Source organism: Pomacea canaliculata, linkage group LG5, assembly GCF_003073045.1.
Source record: "Pomacea canaliculata isolate SZHN2017 linkage group LG5, ASM307304v1, whole genome shotgun sequence".
NCBI classification, from domain to species: Eukaryota; Metazoa; Mollusca; class Gastropoda; order Architaenioglossa; family Ampullariidae; genus Pomacea; species Pomacea canaliculata.
In genome coordinates, this window is record NC_037594.1 from 2,708,478 (window position 1) to 2,733,612 (window position 25,135).

The window sequence follows — 25,135 nt, forward strand, 5'->3', positions numbered from 1 at the left end:
TATACACTTGTTACTCGAAGAACAAATTCTCCGAATTTTAGAAATGTGTGATAAGTCCGCCCTACTACATTATGCATTAATGAGACACAAAGAATTCTTTGTAATTCCACCAAAAAATGCACATGCATGTATACACGGGTTTTGGGGAGGGAGGCTGTAGAAAACACGGATGCGTGTGACATTATTTTCCACTCCAATTTGATAGAAATTACTGTGCGGGATTTTATTAACGAACTAACTTTGCTATTGCCTGTGATCTTTTTATTCAAACTCATTTTTTTCGCATGTCTTCTCGCCTACTTGCTTTATGATGAGTCAATGGTGAGGACTGCAGGACAATACCCGTGTTTGCGTGGTATTTTTAAAATACAAGTTTATTTTGCCTCTTTTCATATGCGCGCAAATGCAATTGAGAGAGAGATGTGGGGGAACACTATTGCTAATGTCAGTAAAAGTCGGCAGATTTAATGAAAAAAAGATGCATGTCTTATGAAATGGAACACGTTTATTTGCGATGGTCCAGCAATGGATGCTTGCAGCAGCCCAGAAAGTGATGCATGTTTGCAGTGAGCCAAAACGTGGACAAGGACCAGGCGAAGGATTATGTAATCTCGTTTGTTTGAAGAAACCTGGTATCCTTCGTTAGGTTTAATAGAAACTCTATGTGTTGCCTTCTGCTATTGAGGCTGTCGACTGTGACTATCATCAGAGTCTGGGTTGTCTGTGGTCTGCGATGTTTGAACAACGAGAGTGAATTTCCTTGACGAAGCTCGGTCTGAAATTTGTCATTATCCTCACAACAAGCGAAAAGTGTTTGTTAGTTTAAGGGAAAAAAAAGAGAAGAAAATAAATCATCACTTTCATTTTGTAAGAGTCAGACGATTCGAAACAGATCACTCAAGCGCAAGTAATGGCAAGAGAAGTTCAGAGTTGCTGTAGGCTGCAATGATGGTCCATGTCTACTTTATAAAAGGATTCAGATTTATTTCCCGTGGGACAGCTACGGGCCTTGTAGTTGTGGGGAAATGGGGATGGATTTCTTCTTCAGCTCGATATTTCCTCCCTGCTTTCATCAGCAGATGTCTTTTATACCACCCATTGACATGGTTTCACAATTTTCTCTTACCTTTTATCATCTCCAAATGGCCATGAAACAACACAACCTGCCAGGGGCAGGTGCTTTGAGAGCCTGTTACCTGTCTGGGACCCGCAGATAACAAAGAGAGACAGCAATAGCAGTTTAATTTTGGGAACAGATTTGTTTTCGTCTTGAGTTACCATGATTGCGGGTCTGATGACGTCAGTGTGCAACTGGGCATGCGCAAACGTAATCTTCACGATTGGCTGTGTCCGGTCTCTTACCGATCTCGCGATGATCCGTTAGAAGCGTTTCCGGTGAAACTCGGGACTGTCAGATCTTACGTGATGTTCAGCGTGCATGCTGTAAAAGTGTAAAGGTCATGAGGTACATCACGTTAGGAGGCTCCAGGGGTGGGGCGTGTGCGAGGTCACGTGTGTGTGGGTAAGTCAGTACGTTTATGTCACGTGCTGCCTGATGGTCCTGACTATAATTGTTTGGTGTCTGTGCAAGTGATAATTCATGACAGTTAAAAAGAAAAAAGCGGACTCACTTGATTTTCATGTCATTAAGTATTCTTTATTCCGAGAAGATCATGGATTAAACATGTGAAATGTTCTCGCAATGGTATTTTGATTAAAACATTTCAACGATTCCAACCCCCCCCCCCAAAAAAAAAAAAAAAAAAAAAAAAACAACAAAAAAACAAAAACAAAACAAAAACAAAACAACAACAACAGAGAGCAGTCCACACGCACAAGCCCATGTAATTGTCAAGATGAAAATAACGGTAACAAATTAAAAAGTAAGAGCCAGACTGAAAGAAATCAGCCTTTCCATATTCATTACGAGGTTCCAATGGAGGACAATGCAAGAAAATTTCCGGCAGCTGTTGCTGAGTTCGAGTTTCACTGAGGTGTACAAGTTTTATCAGATAATGACCGAGGTTTAGGTATCGGAAGGATAATGCATGATATGCAGACCGATACCTGATTAAAGTAATTTGCTAATTAGACAAATAGTGTATTAATAGTAATATTACTGCTGATTAGAGAGAAGAGCAAGAGGGATGGCAATGATAAAGGAATGAGGAACTGAGTAAATTTCCGTCGTTGCATTCTGCCTCTGACGTGGGGCAGATCACATGCAGTGATGCAAGAGCAAGAAATCAGAACGCAAATGGGCAGTTCTAAAGGCTCATTAGCCGTACAAACATGAACGAACTTTTAACCATGTTTAGCACAGTGTATGTTAATACAACCTTAATGTAAATACTTGGTGAAACCGTTGCCTCAAGGCAACACTGAACACTCGTTGTGCTGTCCGGGAAATATCTGCCTGTTGTCCATCCAAGTATAAGAGCGACCTTCCGCAATTGCTCTTTTGTGATGTTCAGCATCCCCTCCCCCAATTTCCCCCAGTGACATTCTTTGAGACGAGGGAGGCATACTATCGCCCGTGTGCACGCCTCAGCGGTTGTTCCTGTTTCCGGTGTCTCATCAACTACTTGCGGGTTGGGCTGCGGTGATATAACTTTCTGAGTTACCGACATTGGTCTCACCCCTGCTCTTTAGAATTAAACTTTTTTTTTAAGAGACGATCGTTCAGATCAATTCGCCCGATTCTCAGAATTAATCCCGAAGTCCCAGAAACATTTTCAGTGTGTTCATTTTCAGTATTTCAGTATTCAGCAGTGATAGCTTGCCCACACAAGGCTGTTTCAACTAGGATGAAGGCAGGAAAGGGGCGTTTGAATCACAGGGTGCATGTCAAAAGTCAGCGAATCTAATGGCGAAGCCGGATTTTTGACCGGAAATACGCTCGTTCTACGTCTTGTGCGAAGGAGATTGGCCGAGGCAGCACTGTGGGAACGCCGGGCAGTGAATGGGATAGTTCTTGTAAATAAATGATGAAATAGCACGTCATGGTTTGCCATTAGTACCGTTTGCAGGAGTACATAACAAGGTTGGAGTGTATACGTTGCACTGATGCACTGATGAGAGAGAGAGAGTGGGGGGGGGGGGAATCTACTTTCACAAAGTTCAGCGAGCGCTTTTTATGGTATTTATTATCAGCTTGCTCAACCAACGAAAAACGGTCTCAGTCTCAAGGTGCTTAGGTCACCTAGAACATTATCCTCCTCTTTCACCCTAAAACGCTTATTGCAACATAAGAACGCTTTTGCCTTTGAAAACAAAAAGAGCTTCTTCTTCTTGTTCTTCTGCCTGGCCTTGTTGAGCTCACCAATGTTTAATTTTCTGCAACGACTTCTTGTCTTTTGACAACTAACCATACACACGTCTTGTGCAGCAGACAGAAATCTGTATGTATAGAAGACATGTTAGTATTGCTCTAATAGTGTTGCAGCTATGCGAATAAACTCGAATGAACTCGTGTTTGCTAGCGCCGATCATGACCTGCAAAGAAATACTCCTTTGTCTTTAAAATCGTGAGCATGAACCTGTCTGCTGTCAATTCTGTCGCACAATAAAGTTTGATAAGCATTTGCGGTTTCAATGTTTTAATTAAGCGGAATAACTACCCTTTTCTTGATACCTCTTTTCTCCCCTGTAGCCGGGCTGAAGTATATTTTATCCTCCGACAGATAGACGTTGGTGGCTGTATTCCGTAGTTTAAAAAAAGCTTTCCCTGACAAATTGTACTAGAACGAGAGAGAGTAGGACATTCACTCCGTCTCTTTATACTCCTGACAGTTACCATATATATGTATACAGAATGCGCGCGCGACCAAAGCCGTAATTTACTGCGTCCAGCGATCCGCTCGCAGCGTGAGATGCGACCCTCGTGTGTTTTAACTTCTATAACGAAGGCATTGGCTAATGTCAGTTCTACACTCCCCGCTGCCACCAATCAAGTTCTACTGGACTTTGCCAGGTATAGTCACAATACCCTTACCTAGCTTAATATTGCCCATTAAATTCATGAACTGGTGAAGGTTTCCGACATTGCGTGCGTCGTGTGACGAAGCTAGCAATCAAGCTAAAATTTCCTCGGAGCTAGAGTATTAGTTAGAGAAGGATGGGGGAGGGTAGTCAGTCAGTTAGTCAGTCAGTCAGTCCTAGTTTTCAATGTGCATATTTGTTTCTGTTTTATGTAATTGCCTTGAGCACTTACCCCTCCCCTACCCCAAGCAGAATCATCGCGGAATCTGCAAGAACCAGATGACCAGGCTGCAGGTCTGCTGTAAAATAAATAAGTCAACTTATGGCTGACACAGCAAATAAATAATAAATAATACAATAAATAATATTTTAGAAAATCTCTCAAAATTAACTTGAGGGGGGAGGTGAACACTTCATTTTTTTTCGAGAGTTAGATCGTGGAACTTGGTGACAATGGACGATGCAGGTTAGTGGGGCACAAAGCTTTAACTCTGGCCATGCGCGTCTTCTCCATTGCCCATGCTTTATTCTGCTCTTTGGACCTGGTTTAAATCTTGTCTGTCCGATTTTGCATAGTTTCCTTTTTTTTCACAACGAACCGCTTTGTCCCGAGTATCAGCTACACACTTTATGTTCTTCTTCACCCTCCCGGACCTTAATTTCCCCCCCTGAACTTGCGAATACGATCCGACCATCCGGTGTTGCATGCTTTCAAAGCTAAACATCTCCATTAGGTAAACACGAATAAATAGATACAAAAATAAATAAAACTTTGTAATATGTACAACGTACCACACTTTGCTAAATTTTAATGTTGACTCGCATTGTTGTTTTGTTGAAAGGTTTTCGTGCAATATCCCACCGTCTCATAAAATGGCCATAATTTCTCAGTAGCCTTCTCCATTAACTTTGCCTTACCGCAGTTTTATTCAACAGTTCTTTTGTGGGGCGTAGCTTTAATATTGTTTGATGTTTCCGCACTAAAAGATTAATATCTTATCGAGTTCATGTAATGGCAGTGAAAAATGGAGGGGCTCTTGGTATAAAATTTTATTTTCATTCTTTTATAGTCAAATGAGGCTGAATAGAAAAAAGATCACACACACTCCACTCCTACACACACACATACACACGCGCGCGCGCGCACACACACACATGAGAGAGAGGCGCGGACAGGTAGACAGGTTGTTTTCCCGAAGATCGTTGTAGGTCTACGATGTTATTAAAGGAATTTAAAAAGCGTTAGATGCACGTGACAATGTTAATGGTTTCTGCCACTCCATCCTGGCTCCTCAATCCCGACATGTCTTAGGACTTGACGTACTCAGAAAGATCGTGAGCACCGACCGGTAACGTTTTATTTACGTGGTGAGGCTGAGTTCTCGCTTCTGTGACTCACGGCTACAAGCTGTGCTGCTAGTGGCGGTATACACTATACACTAAAGTATCGACTGATGAAACACAGGTCGCGAGACAGATGTCGGACATCCTTGCTCAGACTGCTCTTGACCCCTTCCCCCATCTGACCTACGTCTCCCCCCCCCCCCCCGCCACGTAAGAAGAAAGAGACCTTTGACCTCTGCCATGGAACTCCTGACTTTCGCGCTGCTGCACTGAAAAGAGGTTTTGCAGACGGTCTGAGCACGCCATGCTTAGAAGTATTATTAGTGGAATTCCTAATCATTGACGCTGTGTTAATGCAATATTAACATTCCATCACTACGACTATTTCCATCGCTGCTAGTGATAGCCTTGGCAGCTGTAGTGGAGAGACTGTTTTGGAAGAACTCATTAAGCGAGATTTTTTTGTGTACAGCACACCGATAGGTGTGTCAACAAAGGGGAAAAGGTTGTGTCGGAAATGAAAAATAGACGACACAAGCTGCAGACACGCAATATGTTGTTGGATTGACTCACGCATCGTTTTATTTGTGGGTTGTTGCTGGACCGGCTGTATAGGTGTACAGGTGAAAACACCTTTGCTCGTGTGTGACGCACATCTTATCAGTTTTATATATAGTGGGTGCCACATGCCAAGAGGGGTGTGTGCTTGATTTTGGTAGTGGGAGAAGGTGCTAAATAAATATAAAGTACGTGGAGGCACAAAACTTATTGATGATGATTATTCATGATGATTGATGATGATGATTGATGATTATAATTGATTGATGATGATGATGACGACGTCACTTGCTGCCTGTCGTTTCTTTCTTTCCTTCAGTTATAATTTCTTTCTTTATTAGCCTTCGTGGCTATCCTTACTTTGCAGTTCGATTGAATGACAATTATCAACAAATCTCCGTTGAACTCCAATGGAACGGAAGGAGCGTCAGCTGAAGTGCTAGTCAGTGAAAGTATTCACGAGGATACTTGATAAATTCCACTGTGATCTAGCCACCCAGGTATTTTCATAGTCTGGTCTGCAGATGTGACCAGCCTCGAACCCTCCTCCTACACACACAACACCACCTCCATGACAGACTCTCCCAAAGCGTAGCTTTATCTCTCCCAACAACCTCCTCTGCTCCTCTAAAGATGCCATGTTTGCCACCTTGGCTACCGCGTTGCGGTTACCTTCAGTCAGTTTGTGCACAGGTAGCTACCTGCCTGCACATCAGCCAGTGCTGCTCGCAGAAACTGCTAACTGGATTCTACATGTTTTAGCTTCAGAAATGCCACGTGCATTGCTTGTAATTGTTTCATGTACTGCACAGTCCTGTTGTAACGCTAAATCACGGAATCTCTGATTCATCGAATCTGGTAATTTCTGTGAGGTAGAGGGGTCAAATTATTATAATATTACACCTACGGCGTTAGGAGAAAGGGATAACTAGTGCGCACATTAGATGGTTCGATCCTTTTTGGGGCGCTCTCCCTCCATCACAAGTAGACTCACTAGTCGAAGTACCTGCCTCCTTAGAAGGTAAGGTAGCGAGAGAGAGGCGATACCCATACCCTATGGCCTATACCAAAAAAAAAAAAAAAGAGAGAAAAAGAAAAAAGGCTGGCCCAGAGAAAATGACCAATCTGATTTCTAACGCCTCACCTACAAATAACCAGAAGATCAGGGAACTGTCTTTTACACATCAGGAAACAATTGAGGCTTATCGATAACCAAGTCGTCCGGGTCAAACCAGGTTTCTGGGAAGACTTTGGTCTGTTCACTCGGCCGTTCAAGATGATCAAAACAGCGATCACGGATGCCAAAGCAAAACTCTGCTTGCAGTGATAGGCACTTGAAATCATTTATACCTTCCTCAGTTCAGATGCTCACGAATTGCTGGTTGTGAGCGTGTGGGTGTATGATGTTGTAGTGGCGGAGGAAGATGCTCGGCTTTGGCGGGGGGGGGGGGGGGATATGTGTGTGTTTCACAAACTCCATGCTGACAGCGAACGGTTATCACATTCTTGCCTTCTCAGTATCTTCTCTGAGGGAGCGGCTGACCCCTTGACCCCTGGTTCCTACACCACTGTGTTTTAGGTGTAGGTCATTTGAGATACGATATATCAGAGGCAGGCCTCACTGAGGGCAACTGTCCTATCACGGTCCCTAACTGCCTTGTTTACGGTGAACGTGCTGGGACGCAAGGGCAAACAGTGGCGCTGGATAAAAAGGTCTCGGGCCAGGAGGGTTTGACCCCACGTCTAGGAGTCCGCCCCCTACTACCTTGACTGGGAGGACTCGCCAGCCCCGCCCACCAACGGTCTGTACGGCCAATCATGTGGAATGACCGTGAGGGAAGACCTCCAGTCAAAGTCGTGAGATTAACTGTCTGGACAACGGGACGTCCGTTAGCAGTCGTTACGATGTGTGGGTGTTGTCATTAGCGGTCACCGTCGTGCTTCAACGCGCCCCTTGTGGAGCGAGATTTTTCTGAGGTCTCTTCCCCTACCCCCAGGATGAAGTGGATGAAATCCAGCGCTGATCTGTCGGTTAAAAAAAAAAAAAGCAAACCAACCAGTCAAAGTATCCTAGATGCCAGACACCACTATGGCTAAAAAAGAGCCGAATTCGCATTACCGAGACGCAAAAAAAGCACGAAAAATAAAGATGTGTAATGAAGGTCGCCGAGACAATAAGGCAAACAATTCTCTTCGCTGTAACTCGTCCTCTGTTGCACATGGCGCTCTCCAGGGACGAAAAAAAAATTCAAATCAATCTACTCCCCCATTTCTTGATTCCTCTTCTCCATTCCTCGACTCGGCTGTGGGTAGCTGGGATGGATAGGATGCTTCAGCCGAGAGACTATAGCAACAACTCTATCGTCTTTACGCCAGAAATAATCTTTTCAAGTGTGTGATGGGATGGTGGTTTAGGGGCGAACTAAAACTAAGAATCGCTGTTTACACACGAGAATGAATGAGCTTTCACTGACACACGCAGTATCTGTCGAGATAAGATTTAATTAGGACATAACCAATCCTAGTCTGTTCTATGAATGTGTCATCGTTATTACGTTGAAGTCAGACCACTGGGGAAGCGCATCATGATTTCTCATATGCAAATTTTATTATCAATACAGCTGGCAGTATAAATGTTTGAATAAATATGTCTGAATAACACGTAGTTAGGAAGTACAGATACAGATAATAGATAAGGATCTTTTTCCTTGTGTGTGTGGTAAACAGAAATGCAGTTTTTTTAATATATTATTATTTACAAGGATGTCACGATAAGCAGACATACATTTTAACATCTAGAGCTCAGCTGGAAAAAGGTAGAGTACTCTTTTTAAAAAAATTACAACGCAACATGCATCGACTGATCAGCGTGGTGATGATGCTACCAAATTTTAAACGAAGGAATTTTTTAAAGATTCGTTCATATTTGTGATAATTCTGCGCTGTTCCTTTAATACATTATTATTGCAGAATATTCGTTCTCGTGAAGATTTTGTAAGTCTGCTATTAGGAATGCTAGAAGAGTTTTAATAAACATGTCTGTAACTGCTGAACGAGAGAGACGACTTGTCATGTCCCTTGTCAACACCAGAGCTGAAGCCTGCTCGTGTCTTCTTGTTCTTTCCACGATGCAGTCATCACACTGTGCTGAGGCGTGTACAAGCGTGTGGTGACTGTCTCACGTACATACCCTGCACCACAAGCCTTGCCTCGCGAAGCCAGCCCTCCGCACCGTGTTTTCCTCCCGGCGTCATGCACAGCCATGGCTTCTCGCCACACTGTGACCTTGCTTCTCATTGGTCGAGTCTGTTATTCAATGATATTCTGATTGGCTGAGGTCTCGCCGTCACGTGCGCTGTGAGGTGCTATGACGTAGGTGACCTTGAAATCATTGATGTACATCTGTACACCTCGGCGAACAGACGACTGATTGTGCAGTTCGCCTGGCTTGTGCTCTGGGGAAGGAGGAAACATTTCGGGCTCCTGTACACTGACAGTGTAAAGAGGACTTTACACAGTTTTCTTGTGCACTGCTTGGAAACACATAAAGTAAGTAGAATGTTACACAGCTGATGGCTTAGGTCTGTCTCACTGAAGCCGTTTGTTACCGAACAGAGTTATGCGGCTTTGGCGCTCTGAGGTAAACAGAATTATCACTGAGATTACTGTCACCAAAGTTCAGCGTTATTTTAAAATAAAGATCTACGGAGAATGATTGTTCTCGTAGCATTGTCGTTGTATGAGTCCATCATACGTTTCTTTGATGAGAGTTGTAAGCAGACGTCCTCACTGGAGCAGACGACACTTCTGATCAGCAACATGTAGGTTGTAGAACCGGCTCGGGTACTCATATTGAAGTCTTGTTATGTACTCAGTTGTCTCATTATTCCGGCGATGGAATTGTAATGTCTTATACCAGTGTAATAACGCGGGTTTGGTTGTATCAGTACATGTCGGCTGGCATGATCAGGCGTGAATCGTGTGATCACGAACTAAATACACGTCCATGGTGTGATCAGCTTCAGCACGGACGTGGCTACCTCCAGCGAAGTTTTGAGTCAAGGACGAACTGTAATGTTCGCCCGCCGACACAGCAGGTGTAGGATAATGAGCAATTTTTTAATTGGTGGTTGCAGATCTTGAGATTTAAATGCAAAGTAGTGTTAGCGCCACAACTGAAGGTCCCCAAAAAGAAAAGATTTATTTTAGTCAAATTTTAAAAAATGGACAGTTGTCATGGAATCATTATTTTGCTGACGCATGTGCTTCTTTTATGTTTGTCTGTCGATTCGTTTGTAGTCTGTTGTGTACAGCGCCTCGATCCACGCTTACAAATGTGATTTATTGACAGTTCTGCCCGCAGTTTAGTAAGGTATAGTGCTAAACTAAAACTTGGCTCAGGTTTTAAATTGATATCACAGGCAGTGGGTTCAAATGTTGGGTCTGATATGTTTATGCATATACTTCCACCCACCCAAGTCCTGTTTTATTACATTCACAGTTTATGTGTCCTAATATGGATATAAAAGTATGAATGGGGATCTAGCTTGCTCATTTCTCCCCAATTGTGCAGTGGCATATAGGAAGATGTTCTGCTTTTTTTTTTTTGGCGGGAGGAGGGGGGAACTCCATGCTGACAGTGAACAACATTCACTTTCATGCCCCCACAGTATCTTTTTAGAGGAGACAGTTTTTATTCTCCTTGCCTCTCTGGTTCCTGCACCACTGGTCTATAGATTTTATTAAGGCCAACAATTCTGGAATGGACTAACAAAAGGCTTGCATGAAAAGGAAATGAAGGGGCACAGAATAATAGTTTATAATCTGCTCATCTCATGGAAAACATGGCCAGAACTTTGAAATACTTTAAAGATGGTTGTCATAACCAAATAATAATAATGAAAAAAGTGTCACATTATCAGTCCTATCATCACTCCAAGGTGTGTGCATACGTGCATATTGGCTTACACATAAATGCATGCTAGGTATGCTATATGTAGTCTTATGATATAAAACAGGTCACAAGGAAGATGTTATATATGTATATAAATAAGCACAACATATAGCTCAAGTTTCTTGAGTGCAGCATCAGACTCTATATGAGATCGAGGGCTTGCACTGCACTGTGTGCCTAGTAAGTCACAATAATCACAGATAGCACATTACACAAAACTACAGAGGAAAGGCTATAGGGTTGCTGATGATGGTCTTAAGGAAAGACCATATGACAGTGGCAGTGATATGTTTCTTGCATATCTTCTTAATCCATCTGTGTTTGGGGAGGAGTGATATCCCATCGCCTAACCGGCTGGAGGGGACCAGCACTTTGTCGTTTTGTCGCATCTGTGGATCTTTTGGTTTCTCTTACTCATTTGTGATGTTTGGTGGTGCTGTTCACTTCTATTGTGGATTGTTTTCAGCGCTTGTGCTGCATCATTTGTTACAACAGTGATCTTCTAATAACAGCTTTTGTCTCCTTTTCTTCGTTTTGCCATATTGTTTTGATTTTTGACTGTACATACTTTTAACTACTCTGGCATTGTCGACCATTGTGGACCATGCTGATTTCCGGTGTTGGTTGATGAACTACATAGGTTTCTACATGTTGTATTGATTAGATTGTGGATCTACGCACTTCACACTGTCATCTGGTGATGAGATATGTTTTTTGTCATCTTCCATCTTGCTCCCTGCGTGTTACTGATTGCTGTCGCCTTCACTTCTTTAGTACCTGGACTGTGCTCTTCTCTCAACTGGCTTGCCCTCAAACTTCAGATTTGGTATTCTGACGAATTTTTCTTTTTGCTGGCCTACACTTGATGTTCAAGACATTGCCTATACTGACCTTGGTCTGCGAAAATCAACTTAAAGTCCGGATTTGGTGGGAAAGAAGTGAGCATAAATAATGATAAGAACACTAAAACTTATTGTTTTTGAGACCAGCATCCATTATTATTATGTTTGTGGATTTTTCTTTTCAGTAAAGCACTTTGAGCCTGCTCTTAATGGTGGGGAAAAGCACTATCCAAATTAACTTTATTATTATTATTAGATTGAAGGGCTTTCTGTTTGTATGAAAAGTCACTGTTGTTGATTACATATAATTCAATTGGAATTTACTGAAAATAGGATGGTTGGATGATGGATTTACATTTAAACTGATTTTCTTGAACAAAAAATTTGTGAGTTTGATGCTTCATAGGCATGCTTATTAGTGGACATTTTTGATGATGTTGCAGACTTTCAGATGTTGGAAGTAGCCCCCATATCAGAGAGACCCCATGCCAGGATGCCAGTCGACTTCTCTCCCTACCTTCTGTCAGCAAGTCCCCCAGCTACTGGCTTCGACTTCATCAGTTACAGTCTTTCCCCATCCTGGCAGAATTTCATGCCGCTTGTATCCCCGCATGAGAACTGGCAGGTCAAAGAGCCTGTAGACAACACATCTCATAATAGCCCTTCCATCAACGGACACAAAGGTCCCCTCAAACCCATTATCTGCAAGTCTGACACCCAGCTGGCAAATATTTCAGAGGAAGAATCATCACCTACTCCAACCAGTCCAACCTCCCCAGGACGGATCAGGAAGAGGGTTTCTTTTGCTGATCAGAGTGGGATGGCTCTGGCCACAGTGCGCATTTTGTCAGAGCCATCAGATGTGCCTCCAAGATTGAAAGCAGAAGTACTGGCCCACCTGACTCAAGGGGCTCAGGCAGGGGCAACAGGCAAGCCACCTCTAAAACTCACCTTTTCCCAGCCAGCTTCTGAATACATGGCATTCAGGGATAAGCTGGAGTACAACAAAGTATCCTTAGAGAATGTCATTCTGAAAGACTATGACGTGGTTGGCACGATCAAGGTGAAGAACATTTCCTTTGAGAAAAGAGTGTTTGTGCGATTTACATGTGACGCATGGGAGACCCACACTGATGTTCCAGCTTTGTTCACTCCTGGACCAAGTGATGGGAGTGGTTTGCCCAATATATATGACACCTTCACCTTTCGCTTTGAGGTTCCTCCAACATGTGACAGATCAAGTTCAGTTCAGTTTGCTGTGTGCTTCAATGCAGAGCAAGGCCAGTTTTGGGACAACAATAGTGGAAACAACTATGTCATTGTATTTGAGACTTTTGATCGTGCCCCAGGGATTTTGAACTTTAACAGCAACATGCCAGAGTTTGGTCCCTCATCACTGACAGACTATGCGGCCTGGCATCATGCAGATACATCTGTGCCCTACTGGTGATTGATGATAACTGTTCTGTTATGGGCCATATGGTCAACAAATCCTCTTTATAGTCACTCACATTAGGATATGTCACCATGCAGGCCATGCCATGCTTACACCCATTTGCACCAGGTGTGTGGTATCAAGCTGATTGTTTCAGAATAGATACGAAGCAGGTTGATGGCTGAAATTCACTGTCGTTTTCGTTGTCAGAGTTTGAAAAAGTCCTAGGCAGAGGCAATCCTAGGCATTCTGCACGAGGTTTGGCAGGTTGGGGCATAACAGCAAGTGCGGGGACTTTCTGATGCAACCAAACATCAGGCAAGCTTATGGTTAAAAACTCCTTAATGGTTTTCTCACCCATAGGAAGCAAAGACATTCGCAGACTTTTCGATGCATTCCTATGTCTGAATGATTACAGCATAGTTGATGCATTGTAATTGGTGGTCACCATCAACAACCAGTCTGTTGCGATCATTGTAGTGAAGACTTGTTCAAATGTTGACAAGTTTTTCAGTGTGCAGATACCAGTGTAGTGACCATCATCAGCTAGTAGCCTAAGGTTCTGCTGATGGGCTGCATTATTTCATTTGTATGCTCTACCTGTGATATGATTGACAGGGAGTGCATATTTTTAATTTGTATATATTGTTCACAGAGAATTCAATGGTAGGTTTCAGCTAGATCCTAGAAGCTACTTAAAAAAAAAACTGAAGGATACAAAGATCTGTTTTAAAGCTTGTTTGGAAGAAACCCATCAAGAACATGGGTGTGGTGCTGCTATAAAGTAAGAGTGCAGTGACGAAAAATGAATGGAATAAATTAAATTTTTGATTTGAATGAAACAGTTGCAAAGTAATTATTGATCACAGATTCTTATTTTCCAGGATTTGGAACTCAGTTTAAGGGCATTTTCTGTACTGTTTGATTGTAAGTGTACAAACTGATACACTCTACAGAGCTAGGGATGGGGGATGGAAATCATTTTCAGTTGTGATATACTTGCTAAGGAGTCTTTATAGGTAAATCAGTATTTCATACTGCTGTGAGAATCAGAATGTGCTATGTGACAGAACTAAGTGGAAGGTTGAAGAAGAAAAATGTGATAAAAGTTGAGAAAGATATATAAATCTGACTTGTGTATGCAGTGAGATAATTAAATTATATTTCCTTATTGATGGCTTCAGTACTGATCTGTGCAGAATTTGGAAAGGATTGTGTGTGTTTTCTTACATTTTTTACTTTTTGCACTCAATCAGGAGGGTGAAGGTGTACATGCAAATACAACTGTTGTACAACTTCTCTTACTTGTGCAGACCCTCTCTCCCCTACACATACAAACACCTACTTTAAATTTTTAGAAAAAAAAGACCCAAAACATTGGTAGAAAATAGCTCTCAAGACATGTTAGGGGTTATTAAGTAACCCAAGACTAAGCGATAAGTATTTCATTTGGCAAATTTGTATGAAAGCTTGTACAGAAGTTGACAAGAATTTTTGGCCATGTAGGTGGAGACGGAATAATCCTTTGCAAAGAATATAAAATCTGTCATGTTGATGTTAGTGTGAACATGACCAGTTGGCGGTGCAAACACTGGAAGATTTGCTCACATTCAGAAGATTTATACTTTATACAGATGGGGAGGTGTTAGGAAGCCAGCAATCGCCTCCCTCCCTCAGTAGGGATTAACTGGGATTGTCCACCTTAACGCGGATTTTGCATACTGTCGATATCTTCTTGCCATTGAGGAAACATGGCCCTAATTACAATTCTACCTGCAGCAAAATTATTGCAAATAAAAGCAAATCCTTCACATTCATGGACATTGTCAAAGGCTGATCCCGCCGTCAGGAGGGTGGGACGGCGTAGGAGGATTTTCCAAATCCGGGATAAGACAGTAGATGTGAGAGAAGCCATACATCAGTGGTCTCAGTTCTGTTCAGAAACCACGAGGTAAACTGCGCACTGCTTCCTAATCCACAGATAAGTACACAGCGGTAAGTGTACCGCAGGTGCAAACACCAGCCCGCAGTTGCGCGTGCCAGGCACGCTCCGCACCGAGGTGCACGTCGGATGCTAGAAACGCATTTGTACCTGGCTGCATCACGAGATGAAGGGGGGGTAGTGTTGTGGAGGAATACGGCAATTGATGGGAGTGAACGAGTGCTGTTGTTGTTGTTTTGGTTTTTTTTTTTCAGAATGGGTGGGTTTGGTTTCGTGGCCCACAGCTTGTCAGCGGGAAAGGTGTTTACCACCAGCTTTCCCAAGCTTTGTAGCCTGTTAAGGGTCTCTATCTCTTTGTATACCAGCTCGCAAGGATATTATGCAAGGTGAACGCAGTCATAACCTCTGTGCACTGAGCTCTGCACCGATTAGATGCCAACATTTATTTTTTAAACAACACAGGTAAGAGAGGTATTGCAGTGGCTTCAACCCAACTACAGGTACGGTCTCGGCTTAGCTCTCACCACAGTTAGCCAGGAGTAATCAAAAATATTTAGTGTCTCGAGTTCATTAAAGTTCTATTTTATCTCAAGCAGTTTGAGTCTAAACTTCTGTTCATTTAACAACAAAGCTGACTGCAAATAAGCATATATACAGGTAAAAATAATCCCGTGACCTTTCCGTCCTCGTTTGGGAGTGAGGTGGCAGAGACTGCACTTCTGGGCAAACTTTGTTTTTATTTTTTATTGTGTGAGGGGGGTATCCATGTCTTTTCTTCTCTACCTTATTTCCCCAAATAAATAACAACTGACTGCACACTCAGTATCTTTTTATCATTATTATTGCTAGCAACACGTCTTGGTGTCTTCCATTGCTGTGTGGTGTAGCGCTGTAATATCTTGTCTCCTCCGGTGTATTGCAAACACTTTCAGCAAAGTGTAGGTGATTCACTACTCACGACTGTAACTTTGAGTTTGTTCTTTAAGATAATTCTTTGATTTCCTTACTAGTGTTCACAGTAGTGTATATTTACCGTTCACAACGATGCCAAGTCTCACCTGTACTTAGAGTAGTGACTTACTTGCATTTTCACCTGTTTGTGTGAACTCACCACACAGGTATGTTGGATGAATAGTGCTTTTCAATTTGTGGTATTTTATTTATTTTTTGATCAAGTACCACTTGAAGACCTGAAATCAACTGCAAAGAAAAACACATATTTATTCACCGTCAATAAAAGAAGAGAAGGGAATGGGAAAAAGCAAAAATGAAAATTTGTTCTGAGAATAATGACTTTATTAAAAGTCTCACTCACACACTCACACACTCACTCACTCGCCACTGTGCCTTGCCATGTTGCTTGCTATCCTCATATTTAATGGTGTCAATAGAAATAAAGTCAAACTGCTGTCTCTGTCTCACCTTTTTCTTTGCTTTGTTTTTTCTTTCTTTTTTTTTTTTTGGTCTGCAATGTGCTTAGCTGTAGATGCAAAGCATTCCGTACTGACTTGTTTTGTTTCCAGTGTTGGCATGTGATAGATGCTGTGGAATCTTGAACTGTACTGGAATTTGGGTGAAGCCTGAGTAACCTTAAGGAGATATTGAATAAAGAGTGGTGACTAAAGGACCAGTACCGCATTGTGCAGACTAGTTGACTGTCATATGAAAGTGCCAGTGAGCTGTATATTACATGACAGACATGTGATGCAGGATTTTGTGTGTATGTCTGTGTGTTTAGCCTTACATGTAATGGTGGGCTTTGTGATATAATGTGTAATGCAATGCTGTATCTGATATGTAATGCAGAGCTGTGTATGGCTTGTAATACAGGAAATTAAAGAGAATGTGAAAATACTCTCCCAGTCTGCCTTTGTATCTCTTGTTGGTCTTCTAATCATCCTTACTGCAAGCACACACACACAAACATACACAGAGTGGATTTCTGAATGAGTGAGCAAAGTTTGTTGACATTCACAATACATGTTTCCTGTTCTGGGTTTAAGAGATCAGAAAGAATATGCAAACCAGATAGGAAAAAAGTGAACAGCAGCTTTGAAACAAAAGATGGAGTTGAAGAGTGAGATAATCGAAGAGCTTAATGAGAAGGAGCTTTCCTGCTGCTACAAAGCAGGTGTCAACTCCGCTTGGAAACCCCCCCGGGTAACCTGCCGGTCCCAGCTCGGATGAAAGGGGAGGGTTGGGCGTGGGGCTAGCAACCCACCCTGTAAAACAACCCCTGCAACACAAACCGCAAACACAACACAAGCACTTAGCGCGGTGTAGTTGCGGCCCTAAGCTCCACTGGGGGTCGATTAGGAACAAGAAAACAAAGCAGGTGTTGATGGTCACCAGGTGACCATGACCCACTGGGTCATCTCGTAGGCTTGGCCTCACCCTTGCCCCTATCAGAGGTGACAGCAAGAATAATCATCGCAAAAATATGCGTTTGATGACAGCGCTGTGTGTACAGAGGTACATGCAGAGGTAGATACAAATGTAAAGTTAGAGCTACGAGGTAGGGAAAGAGTAAATATCCAGGTACAGGGGTCAATTCTGTAGAATGCTTCATCTGATTGCAAAAGAGGTTTTTTGTCAGTTTGACCTGTGATTACTTTGTTTACTTTGTGGTGAGTTATCATCATAGAAACGTTAGTGTAACTAAACAGAATGTCGGGAGGGGAAGTGGTTTACAGTTCTACAGAATTGTTTGGGAAGCTGATATCATTGTAGTAAACTAATTATCGTAGTCCTCTTTCCGTTATTTTTTTTCATCATCCATTCTTAAGTCTGCAAACTTAAAATTATCTTTTGAAGTCCCGAGGGTCAAAGAGTCATAGGAGCACAAATGTCATTCTTTAGTTGTTTATATATACACCGTATGTCTATATGCAGAATCAACAGAAACCTAACATACCAAGTCATGAGGGCTTGTAATTTTGTTTATATTAAGAAAAGTGTTTGAACGACATTTTTATAATTTGAAAAGATCAGAGAAATTTTAGCGGAAGAAGAAAAAGAAAAAGAAAAAGAATAATGAGATTAGATATTGGAGGAGGGCTAGATGGCGTTCGGCACATTTAAAAAAGAGAGGGAAGAGAGTTTAAAAAGTTCTGTTGAGTTTACCGCAAGCAAGCACACCGGTCCTTGAACAATTCTCGGTGCCAGTTGATCATCTGCTCTCGTTGAGTTTGTTTGTTTGTTATCCCATGTTTGTGTTTGTGCAAACGACGGTTCAAGGAGTACCTAAGTGTGTTGGCTGTATTTAATTTTATTTTTTAGATTGGATTTCTTGGCTTGTTTGCTTTGTAAACAGCAGTAAGGGGTCAGTCACCTCAGCACCTCCTCCTTGCACTTCTGTCCAGCGGGCTTTGAACTGTCCCTGACGACTGCCTCCCTCATCCCTCCCCAGTCATCTCTTCCCGCCACCTTCTCTCCTCTCTTCCTTCGGTCTCTGGCTTTAAAAAGCACACACCGTGGTCTGTCAATGATTACGAAGCACTACGTTTCGTGTTCAATCCTCATTCTTTTTTTGCCCATTCCCTTACTTTTTCTTCACCTTTTCCCTCACTTCTTTTCCTTTTTCTAAACCTCTCACGTTCGTCTTCTTCGTCTGCTTGTTAGCTCTTCATCTGTAAATGGTTTACCGTGTCTAAGGCATTACATGTCAAAGGCTCCGCATGTAATTAAAGTCCTTCATGATCAGGTACCTATCATGTATTTATTACCTATCAGGTATTTATTCTGTCCCCAGCCCGCGACTAATCACAATGTCTTCCCCTGTTTTTTAGAAACTTTTTGGTGGACAGAGTAAGAGGTGAGGGCAAGGGGAAAACAGCGTTCAAAATTTTTTTAAAAATGTAAAAACAAAACTAAAATTAGACACCATCAGGTCTGTGGGTCACTCCAAAGCAAAGCAACAGTATTTCAGAAACAACAAACTCATCAGTCAAGTAAGTGGTGATGGTAAGACGATACCTTAAGTGATCTACCTCAGGGAGACTGATGAGGTGAACTCTTATCTCCTTTAGTCAGGGCGCAACATGATCTTTATGAACTCCCGTTGGTCCTCGTACTGAACGTGTAATAACATCAAGTTGACTTCTCTCACAGGCGCCATGTGGCTGGCAGACGATACCAGAGATGGTAGATTTATGTCATCTGTGGAGGCCAGGGCATCCAAGACACCTTTTGAGGTCTGTAGGTCCTGTGGTGCTGCCCTCAATACATTGCGAGCATTATTAGATTATTAAGATTATTTTATACTGGCAATGTACAAGTGATGCACACATGCTGTTTTCTTGTTCAGAGAAAATCGTTGACAGTTTACTCATGTGTGACTGCGGTCACAGCCCTGAACAAACGAAGACGATGCGAGTCACGTCTCAGTCACGTCTCAGTCACGTACCAGTCACGCGTGTAGGAAGCCTGGATTAACCAGCATCACTGACGATGAATGTCTCAGGCTTTTCATAAGATTACTGGGACCTGCGACAGGGTCGGTTGGTTGGTTTGAGTGGTTGTATAATCGACATTTCATATTTGTCATGATTTCACGCGACAGTGGCGCTGGGTAGTGAAGGTCAGGGTACCTTGACAGCCTGGCCAGCACCCAGAGAGAGAGAGATTTGCGACCAAAGACAAGATTTGAACCGTAAGACCTTTCAATCTCGCTCAGTAGCGATGACAAGCCAGCACCAGGTACTGATGATATGTAGTAACCTGTGCTATAGTCTGTAGTATGTATTATATGTAGTGTGACCAAGATGGAGGTACAATGTGGTGTCAGGGGTGTGTGTGTGTGTAAGACAGAGATGAACAAAATAAATAATATATTCGCGTGGTATGTGTATGTGAAAAAGCTGTGTGTGTGTGTAAAGCCGTATATGTCATCTGGAAGGCATACCTTGGGGCCTCTGAAAGCCAGAAGTGTTTTTTTCTCCCCCATCAGGCGCTAATTTTGGCGACTCTGGGAGTGGTTCGTGTGAAAAGCAGACAATGGTTGCCTTGGAATCAGACGCGGCAGACGACGGACGTAGAAAGTACACAAGGCAGGAAGCAGATGTGCGCTCCAACCCCAGCCACGCTGGGTGTGGTGGGGGGCTGTGAAATTTTCGAGGAGTTTGTGGGCGAGAGGGAACAGGTGGAAAACGATTTTCTTAAAATAAAAAATGCACAAATGTGTACGAAGGGGTGGAGTAGCCTGGCGGTCAGTGTGTAGAATTCTTGAGGCTTGTCGCAGGGAATCTGGCCTCTGTGGCTCTGTCTTCCTTTTATAAACGGGTACCTGATTTTTCCGGGGAGGTAAGGACAACGGAAAGATGGGGTTGGGCTCTGCCTTCCTCCTTTCCTGCTCTAGACACAGTGAACCACTTATTCCCTCCTCACCAACATTTGCTGGGCTATTGGGCTATTGACCATTACCGCAGAACATACAATTCGTGCGCAAAGAAGCTTGCAGGGGGTCTGGCAAGTAGCCTTGACCCCAGACTGTACTCATGTTCTTGTTAACAACCAGAGAAATCTTTTTGTTTCATGTGAGAACTGAAGGGAAAAAAGCTACTGCTGCTATAGAAACATTTTGGATTAGAGAAAGTATTACTGCAACAGCAGATCTAAGACAAGTATACATATTAGGTTTGCGATAGATATATAAACTGATTATGGCAAAATACAAGGATTATGTAATATACAGGTAGAGAGATGTCTATGTATGCTAATAAAGCATATAAACTACGCTTCATATACCTGTTAATTGAAATTAGTCGAGTATGGTATCAATTTTGTATTATTACTTTTTTGTGGAGTAATTGGAGAGTTATTTTCATGTAGAGATGTGGGAGAAGAGAGAAAAAGATAAACAAGTCTTTATTAGCGAGGGTAATAGAATAAGCAAAGATATATTTTTTTTAAAGTCCAGCCCTCGAACGCCATGCATAAAAGAAATATAATTCCCATCATTACGAGAGAAAAAATGAATAATAAAACAAGAAGAAAATCAGAGTATATGTACAAAAATGGGGAATTAAAAATGTAATGAGTTAATGAGCTGGCCTGCGTTGTACAGGAGGTCCTGAAGCAATCAGAGAGAGAGATTCATTTTCCAGTTCTACAGTTCAGCCACGAACACACATTCAAAGATAAATGTTCTTTACTTTTTATCTCTTTTCTCTACAGTAAATGCCGAATAATTTGAAACTGTTCCCCACTAAGCGATGTTTTGGAGAAAAAAGATGAAGCAAGTCATGTCTGGTTACAGACTGCGCTCAGTGCATGCACACGCTAAAAACAAGGTGTGAACTCATCAAGGTCAGAGGTCGAGTGTCGAAAAGGCTTGAATCCAGGACACTTCAGTAGCAGAGGTAAACAAGCTGAGCATGCCGAGTAATTAAAATCACTCTCTACCAGAAGCGATGTTTTAAAAAAAGGAACAAATCACATTTTAAGACATTAATACAATTAATACCTCGATAATCGCACAGCATCAACAATAAAACCAAGGCGTAAAATAAAGGTCAGAGGTCGCATGACGAAAAGGCTTGAATCCAGGACACGGTAGCAAAGGTCAGCATGTGCAAGGCTCAGAGCAAGGTCAGTGTTATCGTGCAGAGCATTCAGTTAAAACAACAACAAAAAACAACAGCCAAAAACATGGTCCTGAGAGCGGGGCGCTGTATCCGCAGGAAGCAGGTGGAATTCTCGCTTCCGTCCGTGAAGCAGACCACGTTTTAGTTTCGGTTTGGAAAATCTCTCCATTCTGACGGGGAAAATAGTCCAGCCTGCCCAACCTCAGACAAGGAATGTAAAGAACTCCATTCTGCTGTCGGGATTTCTGTGATGTATGTAGTATTTGGGGACATAGTAAAAATAAATGGATTTAAAGAAAGAGTACACTGAATGCAAGGATACACCTTTAGCAGCCTATACCATCGGAGGTAGAAGAGATCCCCATGATTCTCCTAAAAGACATGTGAACGAATAGCTACAAGAATGCATGTAATTGTTGTACAGATCATTTTATCGGAGTGAGGCATAACTTCAGAAGATTTACTGTCAAGCAGGTGGGTACAATCTCAGAGACCGCTGTAGAGCACTCAAGTGATCCTCTTTTGTGAGGGAAAATTATTGGAAACTGAATATAACATTTTTAAATATCTCTCTAGATGTCAGAGCAAACAGCTATCCTCAGATAGCTTGGTCAGGGAGCTGGGGAGGTCAAAGTTCACCTTGAGTACTTTGCCTTATAGTAAGGGTAGCTGGCTTCACGAGCGAGGACCTCACTCGGGAAAATGTGAGGGAGGTAGAAAGTCGCCTGTCATGATAAGGAGAAAAAGTATGTAGGGGAAATAATGCTGTAGTCTGCGTAAAATCAACTGTCATCTTCATGCACAAAGAAAATGTAACCTCTGTGCACTCACGCACATACACACACGCCCGTCAGTCTATTAAAAAAAAAAAAAGAGCATGAACGAGAAACGTCAGGATTCATCCTTCGATGTTTTGCCATGTCCCACATCTTCCGGCTTGCAGAAAATGAGCCATGTGGCAAGAAAAGATGTCCATAAACAACGCATACTAACCAAAGACTAATCAGAAGATGCGAGGCGCGTGCAGGTGTTTTCGCGTTTGTCGGTGGCGGCGCACTGGAGTGATGGGTGTAAGGATGGGAGCAATCTCTTCGTGCCTGCAAGCTGCTTTTTTCTGTTTTGTTTTGTTATTACGACAGGCAAGTCTGTTAATATTTTCTTTAATAAAAATCTCTGAGTTTTAAACTGTCATAATTATCATAACAGTTAGACCCATTGCAGGACAGTAATTTACTCCCTTCTCTCTTCCGTCTTTTGTCGTTTTGAATGCATACTTCTAATCCAAAATTCAGCCCAGGTTTCAGTGCGATTTCAAAAGAATGTAAATAAAAGACGAACTGAAGACATAAGAGAGAGATTTGGTTGGTTGTTGCCCTGTCAGTGTTGGAGGCGCCATCTCGACGAGAAAGCGTTAAAATTTGCAATAAAATTTAATTAAAACGATAAACTGTAATTTTCTCTAACATACATGAACGCGTGCGCGTGCATACTGAGAGATATATAAATAGTTATTATTTGTAATATTCATAAACACTTCGGATACAGTTACAACAAATATTTTTGCGATTCTTTATACCTGTATGCACGTCAAAGTGCTTTACACACAGGTACACACTCTTTCAGTAGAGGTATTAAATGCACATTTCATACACAAACACGCACGCACAAGCCGCCGCCACCACACACCAGCAGCAGTAGCAGCAGCAGACTCTAGCTTTCGATTCACAAAATGTCACAGAGAGAAAACAGTGGACGTGGGATCAGATGCCTGTAAGTCGACCGATTACAAGGCTGCATGTCGAAATGCGTGACGTCAGCATAACGGCAAAAGGGGGGGGGGCGAAGTAGGGTGGGAGTAGATAGAAAGTAAGTTGCACTGTTCTACAAACCTCAGCCGAATTAAATTTGAGTTGCGCAACCGTTGAAGCAGCTCACGTGGTTTACCAGTCAGAGGGACTGCAGCCGTGACTACCACCGTAAACACATTCACCGGCTTGTGGGTGGAACGTGGGATGGGGTAGGGTGGGGGAAAGGTGGGAGGGTGAGAGACGGATCGACAGAAAAGCTTTGTGGTACTTCAGCCCTTCATGTTTTCTTCTTTTATTTTTCTTATCCTACTTTTAGTTCGACCGTCGCACTTTCATTCTGTTCTTTTCATCCTCATTGTTGTTGTCCACCACAACTAGCACCACGGCCACCGTATTCTTCAAGCCAAGTTCCTCTTTAAATAAAACTTCGTTGTCAGAATATCATATTTACATGTACGTCCCTTCTCCATCCATAATCATGTTTCCGGCTGTTTATTCTCACCTCCACCACTCTCTCTTTTTTACACTTCTGTCGTGGTCAGGGTATAAACCACCGGTGCTTCTCAGCGACAGTACAGGCTGCTGTGCGCGTGCTTTGTGCTGCTTACACTCTTCCTGACCTTATGAGAAGGTTTTTGTGGCTCCCTGCTTCTGTCCACTACCCCAACCCCCCAACCCCCATTCCCTCCTCCCCAGTCCTACGCGACATCTTCTCCTGTTACCTGAGGCTGAGTCTGCCTCCTGGGCAGACAACTATGTCCACTGGTGATGTTCGGCAACCAGTCCAGTCTGTACAAACGCACAAACACACGTCCATGAAAGCACACACACACACGCACAAGCTGATACACTAATGCGCTCTCCCCCCCCCCCCCTACACACACACATACACATTCTTTCTTCCGCTCCAACTTTCAGGGTGTGATGAATAAAGTCAAAATTGTCACCCCCAACTATCTTGAAATCTGAAAAGACTGATGTCTTTAATTTCTAGCTGACAAATTCTCTTCGACGAGCAGTAAAAGTTTCAGTGAAGTCTCGCTGATTAGGCATCGTAGTGTTTTAATTAAAGGAAGAATATGTTTCTAGAACACAAGCCAACTTCCGTGTTGCCGCAGGAAATGAACTCTTCACCTCTTTCTAAAACGCAGGTGGCGATGGTAGTGTTCAAAGACTTGCATCTCGAGAACGGACTCGAACTATTTCTTCAGACTTTAAGTATGTACCCAGTCATTGCTACTACTGTACACGCGAGTTATCGTGACAAGAGCTAGAAAAGTGAAAGACAAAAATCTACTCTCTTTTACGAGCCGTTGTCTACGAGTTAACGAACAGCGTGAAATAACTTTTGAAAAATGACCTTCTGAAGATCATTAACTTGTTGTGTATGAGGGGTAAGCAGAGAATGAGGGGGGGGGGGACGGACATGTAAATGTAGCTTGACGTCTCCCAGGCCTGACGAGAGGGGGACAGGGGGTCTGGTGTACCCGGGCCCGCGGCTGTCAAGGGGCCCGGCCTTGGTCAGTGGATTTTCTTTTCTTCTTCTCCTTTTCTTTTTCTTTTAAAGAAAGGTCTAAGGACAGAACACCCAAGCATTACACATGCAGAAGTTGAGTTTGAGTGTAGATATTGAGATTCGAATTGTAAACATACATTATATACTGGGAAAATAATTTACGATTACAAG

General features: G+C 42.6%; 1 protein-coding gene across 5 annotated transcripts in view; it reads left to right on the forward strand.

Moving 5' to 3' along the window:
• The window catches only part of LOC112564070 (protein phosphatase 1 regulatory subunit 3B-like), a 34,701-nt gene extending 17,793 nt beyond the window's left edge, over positions 1-16,908 (forward strand). For 3 of the 5 annotated variants that reach the window (XM_025238648.1, XM_025238647.1, XM_025238649.1), the window contains one exon: positions 12,123-16,908. In XM_025238648.1, coding sequence (XP_025094433.1) covers positions 12,123-13,129 — 1,007 coding nt within the window. In that variant the 3' untranslated portion in view covers positions 13,130-16,908. Of the gene's footprint in view, positions 1-3,817; positions 3,974-9,259; positions 9,433-12,122 lie in introns of those variants that run through there. The other 2 variants (XM_025238646.1, XM_025238650.1) reach the window with 2 other exon arrangements.
• The last annotated feature ends 8,227 nt before the right edge of the window (positions 16,909-25,135 follow it).